General features: G+C 39.0%; 1 protein-coding gene across 12 annotated transcripts in view; it reads right to left on the bottom strand.

Annotated features, from left to right (window-relative positions):
- Positions 1 to 297: 297 nt before the first annotated feature.
- The window catches only part of prom1a (prominin 1a), a 72719-nt gene continuing 53278 nt past the window's right edge, over positions 298 to 19738 (bottom strand). For 3 of the 12 annotated variants that reach the window (XM_054793038.1, XM_054793034.1, XM_054793033.1), the window contains 14 exons: positions 19632 to 19735; positions 17766 to 17850; positions 17281 to 17427; positions 15850 to 15921; positions 15563 to 15655; positions 12681 to 12734; positions 12511 to 12591; positions 12367 to 12435; positions 12201 to 12290; positions 10820 to 10935; positions 10059 to 10127; positions 8277 to 8375; positions 5703 to 5735; positions 298 to 4122 (listed from right to left, as the gene is read on the bottom strand). In XM_054793038.1, coding sequence (XP_054649013.1) covers positions 8306 to 8375; positions 10059 to 10127; positions 10820 to 10935; positions 12201 to 12290; positions 12367 to 12435; positions 12511 to 12591; positions 12681 to 12734; positions 15563 to 15655; positions 15850 to 15921; positions 17281 to 17427; positions 17766 to 17850; positions 19632 to 19735 — 1050 coding nt within the window. In that variant the 3' untranslated portion in view covers positions 298 to 4122; positions 5703 to 5735; positions 8277 to 8305. Of the gene's footprint in view, positions 4123 to 5702; positions 5736 to 8142; positions 8183 to 8276; positions 8376 to 8566; positions 10610 to 10819; positions 10936 to 12200; positions 12291 to 12366; positions 12436 to 12510; positions 12592 to 12680; positions 12735 to 15398; positions 15417 to 15562; positions 15656 to 15849; positions 15922 to 17280; positions 17428 to 17765; positions 17851 to 19631; positions 19736 to 19738 lie in introns of those variants that run through there. The other 9 variants (XM_054793035.1, XM_054793030.1, XM_054793031.1 and 6 more) reach the window with 8 other exon arrangements.

Below are 19738 nucleotides of genomic sequence, written 5' to 3' on the forward strand. Positions count from 1 at the left end.
TGCGAGTCGTCACTGCAACACGTCAAAACAAACATTACCAAGTCTGCGCTTACCTTGAGATGGCAGGAATGCTCCACAAGAGTTGCTATGGGGGGGTCTTGACGCCATGTTGGACACTTGAAGGTTATTTAAAACCTCACGCCTCCACAAAAACACCAGCAAGGTTTAAAAGCAAACCTGCAACATTTCACATTAACACAAGAAAAAGGTAAGAAATCATTGTACCGTCTTAGAAGCTCCACGTCGTGGATGCAAATCTGCTTAGCAACAGTGGAAGAACGACTGATGAACACTTATAAGCTGAAATGAAAATCTTTATTGACAATTCACTCACGCTCATGTAAGCACTAAGAAACAAACAAAAATAATTGAAATGTTTAAAAAAAAACAGTTCATAGTTGATAGTGAGCCTTTTATTTATTTATTTATTTTTTTTTACAACTGAAGGTGAGCGCGGACGCCTTTTAATTGATACTGCAGCAACGCGGAAGTTATACCGGTTATACATGTTTGTGTTGTCTGACAGTTTTGGGTTGCCGTGAACGCACCAGGGGTTGGGGCGTGGGTGTCGGTTGAGGAAAAGCTCCCAGCTGTCACTACGCAATCCGTACCGCAAACGCAACCGGTTCTACGCATGTGCAGAACACGCCTTCATCCGGTTGGCCTACGTTTGCGTAGGTTTTTACGTAGGGTCACGCTCGGTGAAGAAAGACGATAGTACCATCGCCTGCTAGCGAGATATTAATAAGAATCACTAAGAAAACTAGAAAAGCACTCAGAGAGCGCAGACCTCCGCTAGGCGCCATAGTTCCCCCATATTGTGATTTACACCATAAATATTAGTCCTGCATTTAAATTATCTGCATATTTAGATTCCTTGACCATGGAAGGTACCACTAGCAACTGGATTCATAACGATATCAATATTAGTTCAGTAGTTCTTCACAAAAATCACATTTTCCGTGATGGTGGTTTCTGGATTTAGCACCGTAGCTTTTGAAGCTACAACAAATCCGTTGTCTTCATCTGATTATCGTTCATATTATCTGGAGATATTCTTTATAAATCTGGATTAGTCTTTGATATTTTGTAGAACCTCTTGGAAACTTCACCTTCCTGTATTTTTGTCCCCAAATCTTCTGACCATTTTTTGTGTAGTTATATGCACAAATGCCGAAAATGGTCCTCTCTGGCAATGTTTAAGAATCCTTTAAAAAATTCCTGGATCCAGACGGTGATCCGGATCACCCCAAAATTGAATCAGTTCTTCCATATCCCATTTCTGACAATACCTCAAAATTTTGTCCAAATCCATTTGAGAACTTTTCACGTTATTTTGAACACAACCAAACAGATAAACGCCGGTTAAAAAACATAACCTCCTTGGCGGAGGTAATAACCCCCCAATATATTACATATATTGACCGTTTGAAAATGAACTGAAATGTAAAACAACAATAAATACCACCGTGTGTGACGCTGCAGAAGCGCTGTCTTAAAAATTCCTGGAGGAAGTGACGTAGTCTCACGCGTGTGCAGAACCGATGGCGTTTTCCGGCGTGGATCGCATATTGACAGCCAATGTTGTAGTGATGGGAAACCCGATTCCTTTCACGGACTCGAGGTCTTATGAGTCGCACACTGAAGTGAACTGGGTACTCGATTCACTCGAGCCACCCGTCACAGAGTAACAAGTTCCACCCCTCCCCCGACTTGTCCCGCATTCATTTGCGGCCTGACACGTGGCTGGTGGCAGGGGTGAGTAAGTGAACGAGTTAACGTAGCCGAGCACCCGTGGGTCCCGATTCAGTATGAAATGCACGAGTTTGGCACATCTCTACACTGTGGTGCTGGTGTGCTTTTGGCGTCTTTACAGTCCGTAACCAGTTCCTCGTCTGTGCAGACGTTACAATGCATTTTAACTACTCCGTTAAATGTGGCGCCTGTGTCGCCATACAAACCATTACTGTGTGGAAATAAATCCATACATCCTTGCAATGGAACTGTATGGAGCACAAAAGGTGCGCTAGTTTACTACCTAACCTGGATTAGCATCTGTAGCCAAACATGCTGCTACCAAATATGAATACAACCAAGCGCTTTTGCTTCCTGAAGGTTATCATTCATATTTAAGAGGGAAAGGTTACTACAAAGTGGGATATCATTTGTGACATTTGAATTTGTTGGATGAAATTGCTACACAGAACAACCCAGCTGAATGAAAACACTCTGAAACACTCTAAAAAAATGTTTAAAAATCAAATGATGGCATTTGTATACTTGGTTCATCTCAAGATGAGACTTAAAAAAATAAAAATCAAGAAGTTAACTTATCCTAGCTTAATCTCTTCTTACAAGATGGCATTGTCAGACACTTGCTAGCTTGCTAAATTAGCAAGTTGCGGAAAGCGGAGGCCGTCATTTCACATTTAAAAATTTGTCACAGTATGCGTCGTGTCAACACCATCAGCTTAAAGATAAAATCCCATATTGTCATCCAATGGATGGATCATCTTTTGTTTTTTGACGTCAACAGCAGCGACTAGCATGAACGTGCGTACGTTACCAAGGATGCGTTAGCGATCCGTTCCAGCGCACAGCAAATTTCAAACAAACTTGAATACATTCACTTCTTCTAGTGTATATTCCATAAATGTATCATTAGTTAACATCATGATAGATTAATAAAAAAGAATAACAAAACACACAACAAACTAACGGGTAGTTATGGAGCAAGTGCTAAAAACCACCTGAGATCTACGGTAAAAAATAGAATTTGGCTTGAGAAGAACAATTCTCCACTTTGTAAGTACCGTCACCTTTGTAATTACATTGAATTGTTAAAAAAAAGGACATAGAATGGTAATAAAATGACATAAAGGAGAAATTCTCTAACACTTTTGAATGAAAATAGTAATAGTTTGATTGATTTGTGGGAATACTGATTGATTTTTCTGTGATTGTTCTCCAAACAGTGAATGATAAAGGATGAATTGGAGGGTTTGCAATGCTGATGAATAACATAACAATTAAAAAGCTAGGCATGTTTTCTTGAAATATTTATAGTTAGTTAAAAGTTTCATTTGCAGGCGGTGAAGTCACTCTTTGGTTAAACTTATTTCATCTTGTATGCAAATGTTGTGAATTGGTGATAAACTGCTTGTAGACGACCACAATGTATCCAAGACAGGCAATCCTTCACACGTTTATGCTAATGCGACATATTGTAGTATGCTAATATCAAATGTTAACCACCTTTTGAATGACTTCAACGAATGAAAAATGTCATAACTTCATCAAAAATGAAGTAAACGATACTGTTTTTGGCCCATGTTGAGCTCTGCAGCACGGTTACAAACGCATTCAATTTGTTCCTAATTTGTTCCCAAAACGGTGACCTGCGTTGGCCGCACAGAAATGGTCGGACGGAAGGACGACGATTAATCCAATGCGGGTGAAGTTGAAGTATTTCAACGCTCGGAGTTGTGGCGAAATTTGCAGAACCGTACAATGTTATCAAAAACGGCTAAGCTAACAACACGATACTTTTAAACAAGCGTAAGCGCGTCTCAGGGTGAAGCGTCCCTTTAAAAAGCAGTAAATGCCAAAGTAAAAGGCAACCAGTCTGTATGCAACGAGCCCCAAAAGGATGAGCGACCTTCTATTATTGATATTGTAAACATTGAAAGTCATGCTAGGTACAGTCCATCTACTTCTTCTTTTTTTTTTTTTTTTACCTCAAACTTCAATGGTGCCAACATGGTGCAAATACCAAACGTTATTTGCGTCCGTCCGTTTGAGAAAATAAGCACGCCGTCTCATTAGCACATCTGCTAGCATCGTGTTGTTACCTTCCTGTGACTACTTAGCGTCACGGTTGTGTTGAAATAGCGTCAAGTCCAGGTGAGACCAACGTAAACAGAGAGGTGGCAGCCCAATGAGTGGTCGGATCCATCCAGAACCAGACGGGCCCGGATGGAGAACAGCTAGCTTGATGTCCTGCGGAAAGGTCTCGGCCGACTGAAGATGAAGATGAAGATGAAAACAATCCACGGGCTCGCAAAATCCTCATTTTCAGTTGGGTTCAGTCCCACTTTTCATCACCGGAGAATCCTGATAAAACTAACAAACAAAACAAACGTAGTGAGGAAAAGTCACTTTTAGCAGCAATAAAGCAAAAGCTAAAACACAATAGATTTGATTAAATAATTAGGATCGGTATTTATTTAGCATCTATTTAAAATAAAAACCAACACATTATAAAATAACAAAATCTTATCCATACTTATCTTATTATTATCTTATTATTGATACTTTCATGAGAACAAAGTCCCAACTCTCTGAAACATAGTTGCAGGATAACAAAGATTCTATTTTTTTAAATATACATTTTGTAATATTAACTTATTATTTAAATGGACATGTATTCATTTATTTATTACATCATATTCTAACAATAATGTGAAAGCTAAAAAAAGTTTCTTATATTATTTGTATTTATTTATATTTAAAAAAATCAGATTACAATAATCATTTTGAATCAAAAATCATTGAACTTTAATGACAAGTCCTAATTGCAGAATTCCCATCTTTGCATCACTGATGACTCAATGCTTGGTGATCTTCTGGTGTTACTGACAACCGGCAAAGGGAACCCGTCCAATGGGACATGAAATGGATGAGCAAAGAGGGGCGGGGTTGAAGCTCTGCTTCTTCCTGCTCCTTTTGGACATGTGCAGTTGGGATACGTGAAAATATCAAAATTAAAATGAATGTATGTGTCCAATTTTTAATTAGATTAAAAATGCCTCATGATATTATAATATAAGAATGAAAATCACACATTCATGAGAAAAAGTCCTCATTCTTTGAAATGAAGTTGTGGGGTTATGAATATCACATTTGTTTATGTATCATTTATCATTTTTGTATCAGTATTGATTTTACTCATTCATTTACTTATTAAAAACAATAATATATCAAAATATTAGTTCAATAAAGTGAAAGCTTCAGGAAAGCGAAATTTTTTTTATTTATAGTTTTTGTATGATATTTTTATTATGTATTAAAAATAGACCCTCATATTAGCATATAAAGTAATAAAATAATGAAAATCAGACTTTAATGAGAAAAAAGCATGAAGGAAGTGTGTATGAAATGAAGTTGTGGGATTACAAAGAAAAATGGACATTTTTAGGCTAATAGGATGGGATTTTTATCAGCAAGAAGTCACGTTATAAGAAAAAGTAGCATATTTTTTCAATGAAAAAGTTCCACATTTCACGAGGATAAAGTTGTATTTTTAGAGAGAAAAGGCAATGTTACGAAAAGGACATTTCACGAGGATAAGATGAACGTTTCATCATTTGAATGGGAACAAAAAGTGGTAAAATTACAAGCGTTAAAGAATCCTTTGTTCGAGTTATTCGCACGTTAAAATTCTACTTTCTTATTGAGTAGGAATTCATCTTTTAAAGCTGGTTCGTGAAGAGTTCTACTTCAGTCCCTTGCTGAGGTCGCAGTGATGAATCAATGACGCGCTCGTAGAAGCAAATAGATGCGTTTACGCCCCACGCAAGACTACACTGCTTGTTAAATGGACTTTTATTAGCCAGCATCGATCCAAACAATCGAAACTCATTCCTTCCCTTGTGCTCGTCTCTTGTACGCCACAGAAGAACAAGACAGAGCAGAGAACTCACCGTCCACTACTTTAGCTCCAGCCTTCATGGCCGCTGTGGACAGGAAGAGAAATACAACACGGGTTACATTTTGGAATCACGCCTCGAATCAACAGGTTGGCAATCAGGCTGGGAGAAGAACAACGTGTGAGAAAAGGAAGAAAAAAGAAATAAAAATGTGTAAATAATAACATACATCGCGGCTGGCCTGTCGCAGACTTGCTGTTTCGCAGTTTGTGCTCTGTTTTTGTTTTTGTTTTGTTTTTTACAGCGTATGAACATGCATTGTGTTCTGCGTCCTGATTGGCTGTAGGCCATTGTCAATCAATCTCCTTCGTGCCGAACTGCCGCGTTCCCCGTTGTCTGATAGCTAGCAAACAGCTTGCAGAGACTCTAATCTTTACAACCTTAAAACATATAATAATTACAAAAAAATTAAGTTGGCTGCGTCGCGGATTTCACTTATTGCGGGCTATTTTGGTAACCTATACCCCGCGATAAACGAGGGAACACTGTATTTACAAAAATGAGGATTTTTAGAGGCGCTAATTGGCTGTTGGCATCAGAAAATATTGGGTAAAAATAATGCAAACATGTATAAATACAAAATAAAAAAAGATAAGTATGTACAGTATATACATTTACAAGTGTATAGAAGTTATTAAAAAAGTCACTAAAATGAAAAAACACGAAATGTTGCGTTTTGAGTAAGAGTAGCAGTGTCACAAGAAAATGTGTCACAAAGATAAAGTTGCCATTTTTACACTAAAAAAAGTCGCAATGTTACGAAAATAACGTAGAATTTTTTTAATTAAAAAAGCGGCAATAAAGTCAGATTACTAAAAACAAAATGTGAACTTCATGTGCACAAATGAGTATTTAGTGTTATGGACTTCAAACATAACAGTGACGTAACGACAAGCAGGGAAAAGACGTCACGTTCAAGAACGTAGGATTACGAGGAAAAAAAGGACATTTAGGAGAATAAAGTTGTAATTTTACAAGAAAAAAGTAGGCCTACTAATATCACGTTTAATGATTCATAAAGTAAGGATGTTCTTTGGTTTTGATGTTCACTCATTTAAGACGACGACTTTATACCAAAAAAAAAGGATATATTCAGAGCTTCCATTGTGATATAGCGTGCTATAAAAATAAAATACTAGCAACTACACAGCAACTTCCGCTTTAAAACCCAAGATTGATTACTTGTAAAAAACAAAGTTGACTTTTAAAACATTAACGCCAGGATTCTCCAGTCTTTTTATGCTAGAGTCATTCTTCTCTCGTGGACTCTCAGCAAGCACACGCGAGCGTCGATAAATCAACATAAAATCGTTAAAAACCCACACGTTTGCAGCCATCCTTTGGCTGTGGAAACGTTCACGTCGTTCATCTTTATGACGTGAAACCCAGCAGAGGAAGAAACGAGAAAGTCACGCTCCTCCTGCCTGCCTTCCACCTTCAGCATGCATCACTGAATGTGTGTGTGTGTGTGTGTGTGTGTGTGTGTGTGTGTGTGTGTGTGTGTGTGTGTGTGTGTATATAGAGGAATCCACAGAAGAAAATTTAAGAGAGGAAAGTTGACCAAAAACACCAAACCAACAGCAGAAATGGGGGAAAAAACTGCTGCCATTTTACAAGAATACAGTCCAAAAATTAAGAGAAAAAAGTTCTATTCTAACAAGAAAAAAAGTCAGAATTTTTATGAGAATAAACTTGTAATCTTATGAGGATTGTTTTTTAAAGTCGTAATATTCTGAGAAAAACAAACAAATATCCGGTTTGGGAAAAAGCTGTAATATTACAGAAATAACGTCAGACGATTATGAGAATGAAGTCATAATATTATGAAAACATTTTTACAAAGATTATTTAAGAAGAAAAGTTGAAATACTTGGAAAATTAAAAAAAAAAAAAAACAGCAAAAATGGGGAAACAGGTGTCATTCCACCAGAAGAAAGTAAAAGTATTCTAACAAGACAGTTTTTTTTTATTTTCCAAGAAAAAAAATGTAATTTTAGTATACATAGAGTTGAAGTATTAAAGAAAAAAATCTTTCTAGATGACAAAGCTGAGGTGCAGTTCTTTCTTGAAACATATCAAAGCTGTTTGCATATGTGCATGTGATGAGGTGCTTTACTAAATACCAACGTGGTAAAGCTGCAACCTTTCATTTATCACTATGTGGCCCTCGCAAAACGTTTGGACAGCCCTGCTTTATATGGGTTGGCGTGCTGTGCTGGTTTTAGGAATGTGCTATTTAAAAAAAGAAAGGAAAAAAGGCTTCACTACACATCTTAAAATAAAGCTGTACCAACTGTTCCGCTACAGGCGTGTGAGGTGCACGTGTGTCATTTCGCTTTTCTTGAAATAATCAGCATGCAAAGTGAAACCAAAACAAGCATCAACATTAAAAAGCACACAAGACTGAGGATTCCACAGCGACAACCATTCTCACCGTGATGTCGCTATCAGAAGAAGAAAAGCCCTAAAAGAAGCTTGAAGAAAGACGTGTTAGAGGAGTGGATTAGTGGCAGGCTGCTTGAAACTGGAGGATTAGAAAGAAAGCAAGTCAGTGAAACAAAAAAGTACCTGAGAGGAACCACAACCAGAGCTCTCGGTCACCAGTCGATGTGCCTCGGAGGAGCCGAGGCCCGCGGGAACCTGTTCATGGTGTCATAGGTCGGGATGCTGGCCGCACAAGACAACATGCAACAACATTAGCTGGCACATGAGAGGAAAAACCCCACCTTTTTGTTGATTTATTGGATTAAAACAAGCAGGAGGGATCATTAGACAGAGATCATAACAACTAAACAGTGTCAAGGCCAGTAAGAAGCTTTAAAGGTCCCTTTTTATGCCAAATGCACTTTTTTAAAGTGATGTTCTAATGGTAATTTATACAGCCTTTATACAGCCTGTTTATGAGCGGCAAACGTGAGAAAAATCGATCATCTTCCTCACTTATTTGCTGTGCTTTTAGGAGAAGAGGCACTCAAATGCTCATTTTTGTAAAAAAAAAAAAAAAGAAAAAAGAAAAAAAGAGAAAAAAGTAGGCTTTGCTACACTTAAAAAAAAAATAACCCTGACACTAACGATCTGTCAGGTGGGAGCTACAAGTTTGATCAGTTTGCTTTTCAAACAGACCAACCTAGCATGATGTTGCTGTGAAAATGTGTAACGTTAGCACCTTAGCATCGCATAGCTATGCTGGTGCTAACGTTTGTCCCACTCCTTAAAGTTACGTTGTTGTTTGTGACATATGACATCTATTCCGTTGGACAGAGGTACAGTGTAGCCACTATGTAAACCGTGTATATAGTACACCATACAGCTTCTTGGAGACACACACATGGCCCAGACACCCCCCCCCCAGTAGGGCGTACTAAACGCATTTTAAACTGTCCAGGATCAAGGCTAACACACTTCTAATACACTATTGAGCACCATTTCAAATTGGTAAAAAATATGATAATATGGGACCTTTAAAACATTTCTGTGTTTCGTTGTCTGCGTGAAGCTTGTGTTACATGCCGACGTTGAAGAGGTGAGCACACAAGACAAAACCAGAAGCAAATCATGCCGTTAGATGTCATGTTTGTTGTTGTTTTTGTGCGATTAGAGAGGAACGTCCACATGCTTGCCTCTCTCGGAACAAAATGATCAGGTGCACATTCATGGGGTTTTGCGTCACTCTAAACAAGAGGAAAAAAGTCAGGTGTTTTCATGTTCGCCCAGCATGCAGGAAGTTCGCAACACCATAACTCCGCCCCCAAAAGCAGCAATGAGCTTAATACAAAATTCATTTTCTATTGTTTTACCAACAAGCCTACATTGAAAGAAGTCAAGGTGCCAAGCACAGGTTTGAGTATACTCTACTATTGTATAATTCTAATATAATACTTTTATTAATAATAAATGAATTCATATATTAATTATTCATTAACAAATTTAAAAATCATTTAAAATTAGATTTGGCAACAAAAACATAAGAACTTTTCTGTCAAAATTGCCAACAAATATATTTAGCAAGAAAGATTAAGTGTCTTTTGGATTAAAAAAAAATATATATATATATTTTTTTTAAATCCAAAAGACACTTAACCTTCAAAATATTTATATATTTTTTACTTAATATATTTAAATAAGTAAAAAAGTGTAATATGTCATGAGGAGATTAGACATGAGTATGGTTCCATATTTACCCTATGAGGGTAAACATAACAGCAGTGTGGACATGACTTAAACAGTGAAAGTAAAGCTCATGAACATTGCCGATTTATTCATGTGTGTGTGCGTGTGTGTGTGTGTGTGTGCGTGCACCACCACCATTCCCCATCACATGCACTGGAAGAGAAATGAAAAAGTGTTTACCTCGTCATGGGGGGGTTTAGGATGCCTTGTGAGGGCTCCATATGATAACCATTATTACCACTTTCCATACTGGAAACAAAACATTGCATACAAACAAACAGACAAGATGACAGATGTGTGATGAGACATGCCTTCAATTGTTGTTGTTTTTTGGGGGGGGTTGGGGCGTTATTATTTACAGGTAACATAGAAAAGCATGTGATTGCAAGAAAGAGCCCTTCATGGAAAGTTAAGGGACACTTCAGCCACACTTCACATGGTCAACCAGCACCAGTAACTAGTTGTAAACAAGTCAGTGAACACGATGCAGAGAATGTTTTTTGTTCTACAAACAATGAATGCTTAGGAAACGCACCAGGAAGTAGCCTGCCCCATTTTGCAAAGCAGAGACCATGCTGTCCAACAAATACACAAGCCAGACTATAAAGTGCAGAGTGCATGACCAAGAACAGCAAAAAAATAAAAAATAAAGAGATGGAAACGATGAGGAGGATGGAAATAGTAGGAATGGTTATCACAAAGTAAAATGCCAAGTCCCAGAAACAGAGGAACTAGGAGGAAGAATAAGAAGGTGTTACCGCAGCAACAAGAGAAGAAGCATTGCAAAAGTTTGCTGTACTAAGAAAAAAAAAAAAGAGCAGTTAAACTGGAAATATTTGCAGCAATGAAAGAAAAAGGCCTGCATTCATTTCAAGGACATAAACGTCTCTTTGATGTGTGGGACTCATCTAGCAGCATAGTGTGTAACGTAGCGCACTCACTCGTCGTAAACGTCCTCCGTGTCCATCCTGCGGTAGAACTTGGCCAGCTTGACGGCCAGGATGACGCTGGGGATGAGGAAGAGCGTGCTGCAGCCCAGACCCATCCAGAACACGTTCTGCAACAAATGCAATCACCGCTTTCATTTTACCGCAGTCTGGCAATGACGGGGGCATATTTTTATATATATTTATATATATTTTTTTTATATATATTTTTTTATTTTATATTAACGCTAATTCCGGTGTATAAGCTGCACCCACTAAATTTAGAGGAAAAAACAGATTTGTTGTTATATAGGCCACACGTGTCCACGTCATAAAGTGGCATATTGTGGCGTGCACAAGTCCGTGAGGAAACGGTAGCCCTTTCTTTGGCAGGAGCCAATCATGAGCTATGAATGAACTCACAATGAGCTCGTCAACCCGTTTGAGAGTCCGTGGAGGTCAGTATACAAGTATATACCCAGTAGAACAACATAACAGTCTGGCATTTCACTGGAGCAGAGCATAGAAAGCATAGAAAATGGCTGCAATGCTGCTTCTGTCCACCAGAGGGAAGCAAAAAGAGGGAAGGTAAAACCATTGCAGCGCCCCAATGAATGAGTTGCTCAGACACAATGCCTTTTGGGAAACCTTGAAAACGTTTTTTTTTTTTAATTTTTATTTTTATTTTAAAGTCACAGTGGGACATGCTTGTATATTTGTACAGTATATACACCTTTTGAGTATTAAGTTGCTGTGTGATGAATGTAGTGCTGTTATTAAAGTGCTCTTTAAAACAGTGATCCCCAAACCCCGGGCCGCGGCCCTGTTATTTTTTTGATGTTTTATTTTGAAAAGTGGCCAGATTCTCTCTGTTACAGCCGTCTCACTTGACGCATGTCCATCGTGCTAACTTTGCCGCACAGATAGACTACTACTGTATTTTTACCAGTTTTCTTTCACCTCATATTTGGTGTCAAATGCTGATACTATGTGGGAATGCATAAAGGTAAGTTTTGATGACTTATTGAGCGCTAATGTGCACATTTGTCTCAAGTTAATTCCAGGCTTGAACTGGTGGATGGTGGGTCGGCATTCATTTTGTAATTTGATGTTATTCATGTCTTAGTTTTACACAGTACATAATAAATAAGATAAATTAGATCGCTATAATGTATGAACCCCCCCCAGGAGATTTGTGGGAACACAAGCCGGTCCGTGGGTCAAAAAAGGTTGTCGACCACTGCTTTAAAAGGTGACACCGTGTGTGAGCCAATAATCAACAAATCCAGGCGCCCCAGGCGGCAGTTTAAACACCCCTGTCCTGTAGTATCATCCCTTGACAAGACAGAATAAAATACTTGTACTTGTAGAGTACGTGTGGTAGACGTGTTGTTACCATGGAGTCCACCAGGAAGCTGCAGGTGATGATTTCCACCGTGTCCAGCATGTTGCTGAAGGGCTTGCACGGCGCCACTTCCATGGCGAGCTGCGTTATAGCAACACACATACATGACACAAACGGCAACACGACACCACGACGTGTTCACTGAAAATACACGTACAGACGTCTTGACCCACTCGATGTACTGATTGAAGTAGCCCACAATGGCTGCTGTGTATTTAGCAGTTTCCTGAATGGGGGATGAGGAGGGGGCCGTTAATAGCCATGAAAACAACAGGGGAGAGTAATAAAGAGGCACAAGTACCCGGTTAATGAGGTGTGTTGCATTGTGGGAGATGAGATACTGTGTGGCGTCCACAGCATCGAGCACTGCTAACACTTTGTTCTGTGAAGAAGAAACAACGATTCCCAGTTGTCTTTTAACGTTGGATTCGTGGATTTTTATTGACTCTTAGAGTGCGGGTTTTAACTCACCGGCAGGTCTGAGGCCGTCCTCTCCAGGAACCTCATGCTCTGGTTCAGCGCACTCTTCACACAGACACAAACAACAACACTTAGCACTCAGGAGCAGCAAGGTTAAAGGTCAGGGAGTCATTGTGAACACCTGGGTCTCAAGGGACAACAGTCAAGACTGACACCACCTGATGCAGAAGGACTTTGTTCCGAAATGAAACATCCAAACAAGGTACATCATATGGACAAAAGTATTGGGACACATTCCAACAACAGAAGGTTGAGTGTCACTGATGTTATGGCCATCAAGTTCTTCTACCCCAAACTCACCCATGCATGCATACACACACACGCACGCACACGCACACACCCACACATTTGTCCTCTGGTCCCTTAGTTACTAAGGGGTGTGTCCCAAAACATTTGTCCACATATTTGCCCCCATACCTCAAGCGCCTTTGTGCGTCATTCTTACACAGAGAATAAAGTTTGGGGACACTTGCTCTTGTTATTGAATGGGAAAGTGTCCAAGCTCTTTTGACTTGAATTAATGAAAACATTTCTTGGCATAACTTTAATTCAACATTTCTTATCAAAAACCACATTTTCTCATACGGTAGCTAGGGAGTGTTATTTACTCAACTGCAGAGAGTACCAGGTGTGCGTTCAGAGAAAATATAGCAGCATTGACACTCTGTACTCTAATTAGATGACAAAAAAGGTAACCTTCCCTATAAAAAGACAAAAATGAAAGAAGCGAGTTTTCCCCAAACTATTCATGACAAGTGGATACTTGTTGCCATTTTGACACAAAGCCCTTCAATACCACACCTTATATGGACGTTCATTTCCATAGACACACACAATATTAAACACTCGGACTGTATCTCTACCCTCAGACAAGATACTGGTGTGTCATCAGGAAAACACATGACTCAAATAACCCATTTACACCAAGCAGTGTGGTTCAGTCTACAATGTATTCATGTAAACACTACAATTAACACTTCTATTGGTCTCCAATTAAACACTGACATAAATCGCTGTGGCTTTAGACGACCTCTTCATGCAGGGTTTTTCATATATTTGGGAAATAATTTTGGCGCTACCTGTTGTATAATAATGAATAAACTAGGGGTGTAACAATTCATTCACTACATCGATGCATTGATTTATATTCCTATGACCCAACTACATCGATGTGTGTTTAGCAAGTTTCCATCCTGGACGGCATATATCGATCTAACAATGTTTAAAAAGGTAATCAATCAATTGAATCGAAAATAAGGAAATAAAGCATTGGCTTTAATCACGGCAGGCTTTATATGGATGTGTGTTTTTTAAGCACTTTTAATGATAAAAACTTGATAAAGACGAAAAAGAAATTCAGTCTGTGTCGTCATCGTCTTCCGAGTATGTGGTGGTCATGTGAGTTGTAGTGGACCTGTCAAATACAGCTGATGCGCTTTTTCTTCTTTCGGTCAGTTAATTCACTTCCTTCGGTATTCATACTTAACTCATCAGTCCTTATTTGAAACTCCTTTTAAGTGACATTTATGGGGACAATATGCAAAGTAAGGACGTTTTGTAAGCCTGGTAGTTTACGGTCGTGTAGCAGTGACGCTTGGTGATGTCATCATCCAGCGCGGCGTGTCCAGGTCAAAACATACGCTCACGTACGCGGAAGCAATAATTGGCGTGCACTTGCTTGTGCCGGCAAGGCAGGAGAAGAGAGGAAAGGCCGGGAAGCCGTAATTTTTGTTGACACTCAGGCTTTGTATTGCATTTTTAACTTTTTGTAGTGATTGATAATTTATTCGTAAGTATGGTCAGTATTATTAACAATTTATACCCGATTCCCAAAAAACAACGTGAATCTAGGAATGTTCACCTGCACTGTCCAGTATCCAGGTATTTATTTCACAGTCACACTGGTTTAATTTTTGGCTAAAAAGTTACTGAATCGTTTTGGCTCGTATGGTTCTAAATGAACCAAAATCCATCTTGAATCGTATCGGCAACCACGAATCGTGATACGAATCGAATCGTTACACCCCTAGAACAAACACATTATAATGGGACTGTCTGTGAATGTAGCTTGTTGTTCCATCTGCGACCGCTTTTCCCCCTATGAACTACTTTGATACCCCCAAATTCCCTCCTCATCTGACAGCAAATAAAAACCGCGGGAGACTCGCTCTGGATGTGAACGCGTCGCTCACCAGTGTAGCTGGTCACAGCTGCCCGTCGCCTCCCGTGTGCAAGGTTTACTATGCGTTGGCGACGAGTTTCGGCAGTTGCAGTTTTTTGTCCCCTCCCGTGTGTGGCACCCATTACAGTTCCACACGTAGGTGCGCCTTGTGCACACAAATACATCGTTTTCACACAGTGATCCGTTCCCATTTGGACGCAACTATTTACTAATTCGGCACAGTGTGTACACCCGCCAACAATATCCCAGGAATGTTCCCGTGCGGACAGGGCCTTTGTCTTATTTGTGACATAAAACAACAAAAAGAAGCGACATTTGTATTTGTATTTGTTTTGCTTTTCATGTTTTTTTCCCTCCCCACTTTTTGCATTCATAAAAATTCCATGCACATGCGTCATGGCCAATTATGCAAATGAGACGATGACGCCATTGGTTGTGTTGCTCCTGTGTACTGAACCGCAGTGCTTGGTGGACGCCAGCACACAACAACGAGTAGACACGATGGACAGGTGTGTGTGTGTGCTTACCCTCGCTCTAACATATTTCTTGGTGTTGACGTTGGACAAGGAAAAATCAAACATAAAAAAACATGCATTGGAGCAAGTCAGTGGTCTAGCTTTGTGTGTTGTGTTGTGATGCAGAGTTGAAGTAAAAAGGGGGATGCAAAGAGGGTGATGGGTGGGTTAGTTACCATGGCCTGCTGCATGGGGACCACCTGCTGGTTGTGGATCTGTCTTACTGTGCCCACGTGACCTTTCAGAGCGCTTTGCAGACGGCCCCTAGGCTGAAGCACACAAACTTATTCAGCAAGCATCGCCCTTAATCGCGTCTTATCTACTTGAATAGGTTCAAACGCTTCCACAGACAGTTAGCGGTGGATTCGCAAAACCCCCCAAGAGGCCTGGCAAAGACGCTCCAGTGAAGGCATGAGAAACATGAATGCAAATAAAGAGTACAAATTAAACGTAGCCTTCCCACCATGAGGTCCGTCTGGGCTTCCAGCTCTTTGGCAAATGAAAGCAGGTCCTCCACTGTCACGCCTTTGTTGACCTGCAGGACAACAACATTTTTGTCTTAGTAATGCTCCATTTACAACTAATTTGCATTTTTGTTTTCATCTTCGCCTCCAAAACTGGCATGGCTTTTTTTTGTTAGTGAATGAAAGGAGAAAATAAGTAAGAAAACAATAATGTCCTAAGAACTGTGCATGCTAGCTAGGACAATACTCTAGCAGGGCTTTTGATGTGTAAACATGACTGATAGGAATTTGGAGATACAGTAATCCCTCGTTTATCACGGTTAATTGGTTTCAGACCAGACCGTGATACAAAAAAAACATGAATTTCCGTGAAGTAGGATTCCTTATATGTAAAGGGGATATTTTTGTAGTTAGAGCATAGAAAACCTGTTAAACAACCTTCTAAATACAATTTAACAGTATTAGAGCCCTCTAGACATGAAATAACACCCCTATGGTCACCTTTACACTCCTAGTACCCAATATAGTAGACATAATAACAGAAAAAAATAACGCATATAAGACATATTATAGACTCAAACATGTTGGCATCATCCTTATTACTTCTGGTTTCTGTGCAGTACTTCCTTTAGTGACTACTGTCTCCTCAATGTAACATGACTGACACCTAGTGTCCAGTGTAGAATACTACCTATCATGGAAATGTCTTTGAACACCTCTTCTAAATGGCTTTGCTTTTTCAGTTCATTCAGCCATTTTATGCTCGCAAATGCAAATATTTTTTTGAAGCAGAGAAACCTTTTTATGACCTAATTCATTTTTTAATATTAGAGCACTTCGTGTTCTGTAGAGTACTTCCTGCACTGGTTATTGTCTCATCAATGTAACGTTACTGACACCTAGTGACCCGTGTAGAATACTACATATCATCGCAACGTCCTTGAATACATCTTCCAAATGCCTTATATTTGTATTTTACTTCATTCAACCATTTTTTTCACTTGAAAATGCTTCACTTCACTTGGGCAATAAAATACAAATGCTTTCAAATAAGCATTATACTTTTATACTAATAAGAGGCTGTGTTCAGCAACAAAACAATATGATTTTTGAATTTAGTTTTGAAAGGCAAAGCCATGGAATTTGTACGAAGGGCAAAGTGGTGAGAGATTACTGTGAATGTTTGTCGATAAACTGATGCTTATACTGTATGCTAGCTGTTGCTGTGTAAGTCCCATTATATTGTTTGTGAGCGAGAGCGAACAGATAGTGCCAAGTATAAAAAAAGTTGCCCCCAAATCCTCTTTGGCGGTCCAAATGTATTTGTGGTGGGTCGCCACAATTCAACAAATATCTGGGAAACACTGCATACACAAGCAAACACACACATTCTTCTATGACATTAATATCTGCATATACAAGTATGTCACCTCCTCCAAGTAGTCGGCGTAGTTGGTTTCCGACAGTCCGGCCTCGGAGAAATCCAGGAGGTTCTGCTTGCCCTCCGCTTCCAACAAGATGATTCCTCTCAGGTCAATTTTGACGCCGCTCAGATGAGCCGCCACGTCCTTTGTAAACTGCAAAAACATGGAAACATATCAGAAATGTGTGGGCACGATGTGCAAGCCTCACTTCTGTTTGGAGATCTAAGATGGAGATTTTGCTTTGCCTTTGTCACCTACAAGACTGAAGCTGGATTTAAAACTAAGAAAAATGACATGATTATTTTAATTAAAGTATAAGATCAATAATAATAATAGTGATAATAAAAAATCTATACTGCATATATAATTATTCATAATTATGTATATAAAGATCCAATTCAATCCACTTTCATGAGAAATCGTGCCCATAGAAATGAACTAAAGGACTAAATCCATAGTGCTAAGGGGGTGCCAATGTTGCGTTCACTGACCACTGTGGCGTTGAGGAAAGAGGAGACGTTGAAGACTTTGTCCAGACGCATGGCGGAGTAAATGCCTTTGTTTTCTTTGCAAGTACTAAAAGAAAGAGAAGAGGGATGCCAGTGAGAGCCATTGCTGCCATCTAGTGAACACAACAGGAAGTGCATAAGACCAACTGGGAGGGAGGATCCTCTGGACAGGAAGTTTATTAAAGCTGCACAATGTCAAACCTGAAAGGTTTACAGTTCTTCATGCCACGTTCATGGCATCAGCAGCGCTTTCCTTGCTTTAAATGGGCACATGACGGCTCAATGCGCTCGGGGAAAAAAATACAACCACCTGCTCTGCTTGGTTGCTGAGGAAACGCAGCCTGGCGGTCTCTGAGGGGGATGATAGAAACTGATGTTCTCACGTAGGAATTAAAGCAAGCCGGGGGAAAAAAAAATAAAAAATCGATGCTAATTAGACAGCAAGTTCTCACTCCCACAACCATGAAAATGAAATATGCAGTAAAAAAAGGCGCCTGCAGGGGAAAATGATGCAAGGCGGACTCTCTTCCAGGAAGAACAGACTCACTGATGGCTGCATTTTAGTTGCACACATCTACTTTTACACTTTTAGTAGTTTTGTACAGAAGTACTTCCACTCAAGTCAGAAAGTACCTGAAAAATGCATTCCAACCCAAACAACAGGTTTGTACACTTGTATCAAAGCAGGGGTGTCCAAACTTTTTCCAGCAAGGGCCATAGTGAAAAATGAAAGGATGCAACTTTAAAGTACTACATGTTACTTTAAAGTAACATGTAGATATGCTAAGAAGTTACAGTATGTATACGTATATATTTCAAGAAAAAAACTGCATCTCAGCTTTGTCATATACATAGGTGAAGAAGCCTATTATTAGTATCAACCTCACGCTTTGCTTTTTTTCCCCCATTTGTGCATTTTTTTTTTAATTTCCCAAATATTTTTTCTCAAATAATCTTTGTAAATTTTCTTTACGTGATATTATGACTTTCCCCCAACCTAATTTTCTAAAAATCACAACTTTATGTTGCTTCTCATATTATGACTATAAAGAGAATAAAAAATATTTAATATTTCCACTCTCTAAGCTACTTACATTATTTTTCCTCATAATATTAAGACTTTATTCTCGTAAAATTGTGACTTTTCTCGTTAGAATACAACTTTTTTCTTTTATTTTGACTTTCTCGTGAAATTACAGCTGTTTTTTTCCATTTCTGCTGTTTTCTTTAAATTGTTCAACTATTTCAACTTTCTTCTTATAAACATTCTCATAATATGACGACTTTATTCCCATAATATTATGACTTTGCTCCCATGATATATAACTTTTCCACAACCGAATTTTACACAAATTAAAACTTATTAAATCTCTAATATTTCCACTCTATGGTACTAAAATTACATTTTTCTTCATAGTATTACGACTTTGTTCTCGAAAATTGAAATTTTTTTTCTCCTTAGAATACAACTTTATTCCCGTAAAATTACAACAGTTTTTTCTATTCTTGTAAATATAACTTTGTTCCCATAACATCAGAACATTTTCCACCTTTTATTTTGTTTCTCATATGACAAAAAAACTTTTCCTGAATATTTCAAATTTATGCTACTAAAATGCTGTTATTTTTCGTCATAATATTACGTTATTCTCGTAATATTAGGACTTTTTCTTGTTAGATTACAACTTTTTCTTTTAATAAATACTGCTGATTTTTCCATTTGAACTCTGCTGTTTTTTTTGTTTTCTTGTTAAATTCTATTTTTAGAATGTGCCGCGGGCCGATAAAAAGACAGCCACGGGCCGCATTTTGGACGCCCCTGTGTTAGAGGGTGTATGACCCCTTCACCTGTACAGGCTCTCTGCAGTGAGCTCCAGCTCGGAGTCGTTGTACATGTATCCCGGGATGAAGTTCTTCCACTCGGAGCTCACCAGGTATGGAGCGTCCACAACCTG

The sequence above is a fragment of the Dunckerocampus dactyliophorus genome, chromosome 11 (genome assembly GCF_027744805.1).
Source record: "Dunckerocampus dactyliophorus isolate RoL2022-P2 chromosome 11, RoL_Ddac_1.1, whole genome shotgun sequence".
Taxonomy (NCBI): domain Eukaryota; kingdom Metazoa; phylum Chordata; class Actinopteri; order Syngnathiformes; family Syngnathidae; genus Dunckerocampus; species Dunckerocampus dactyliophorus.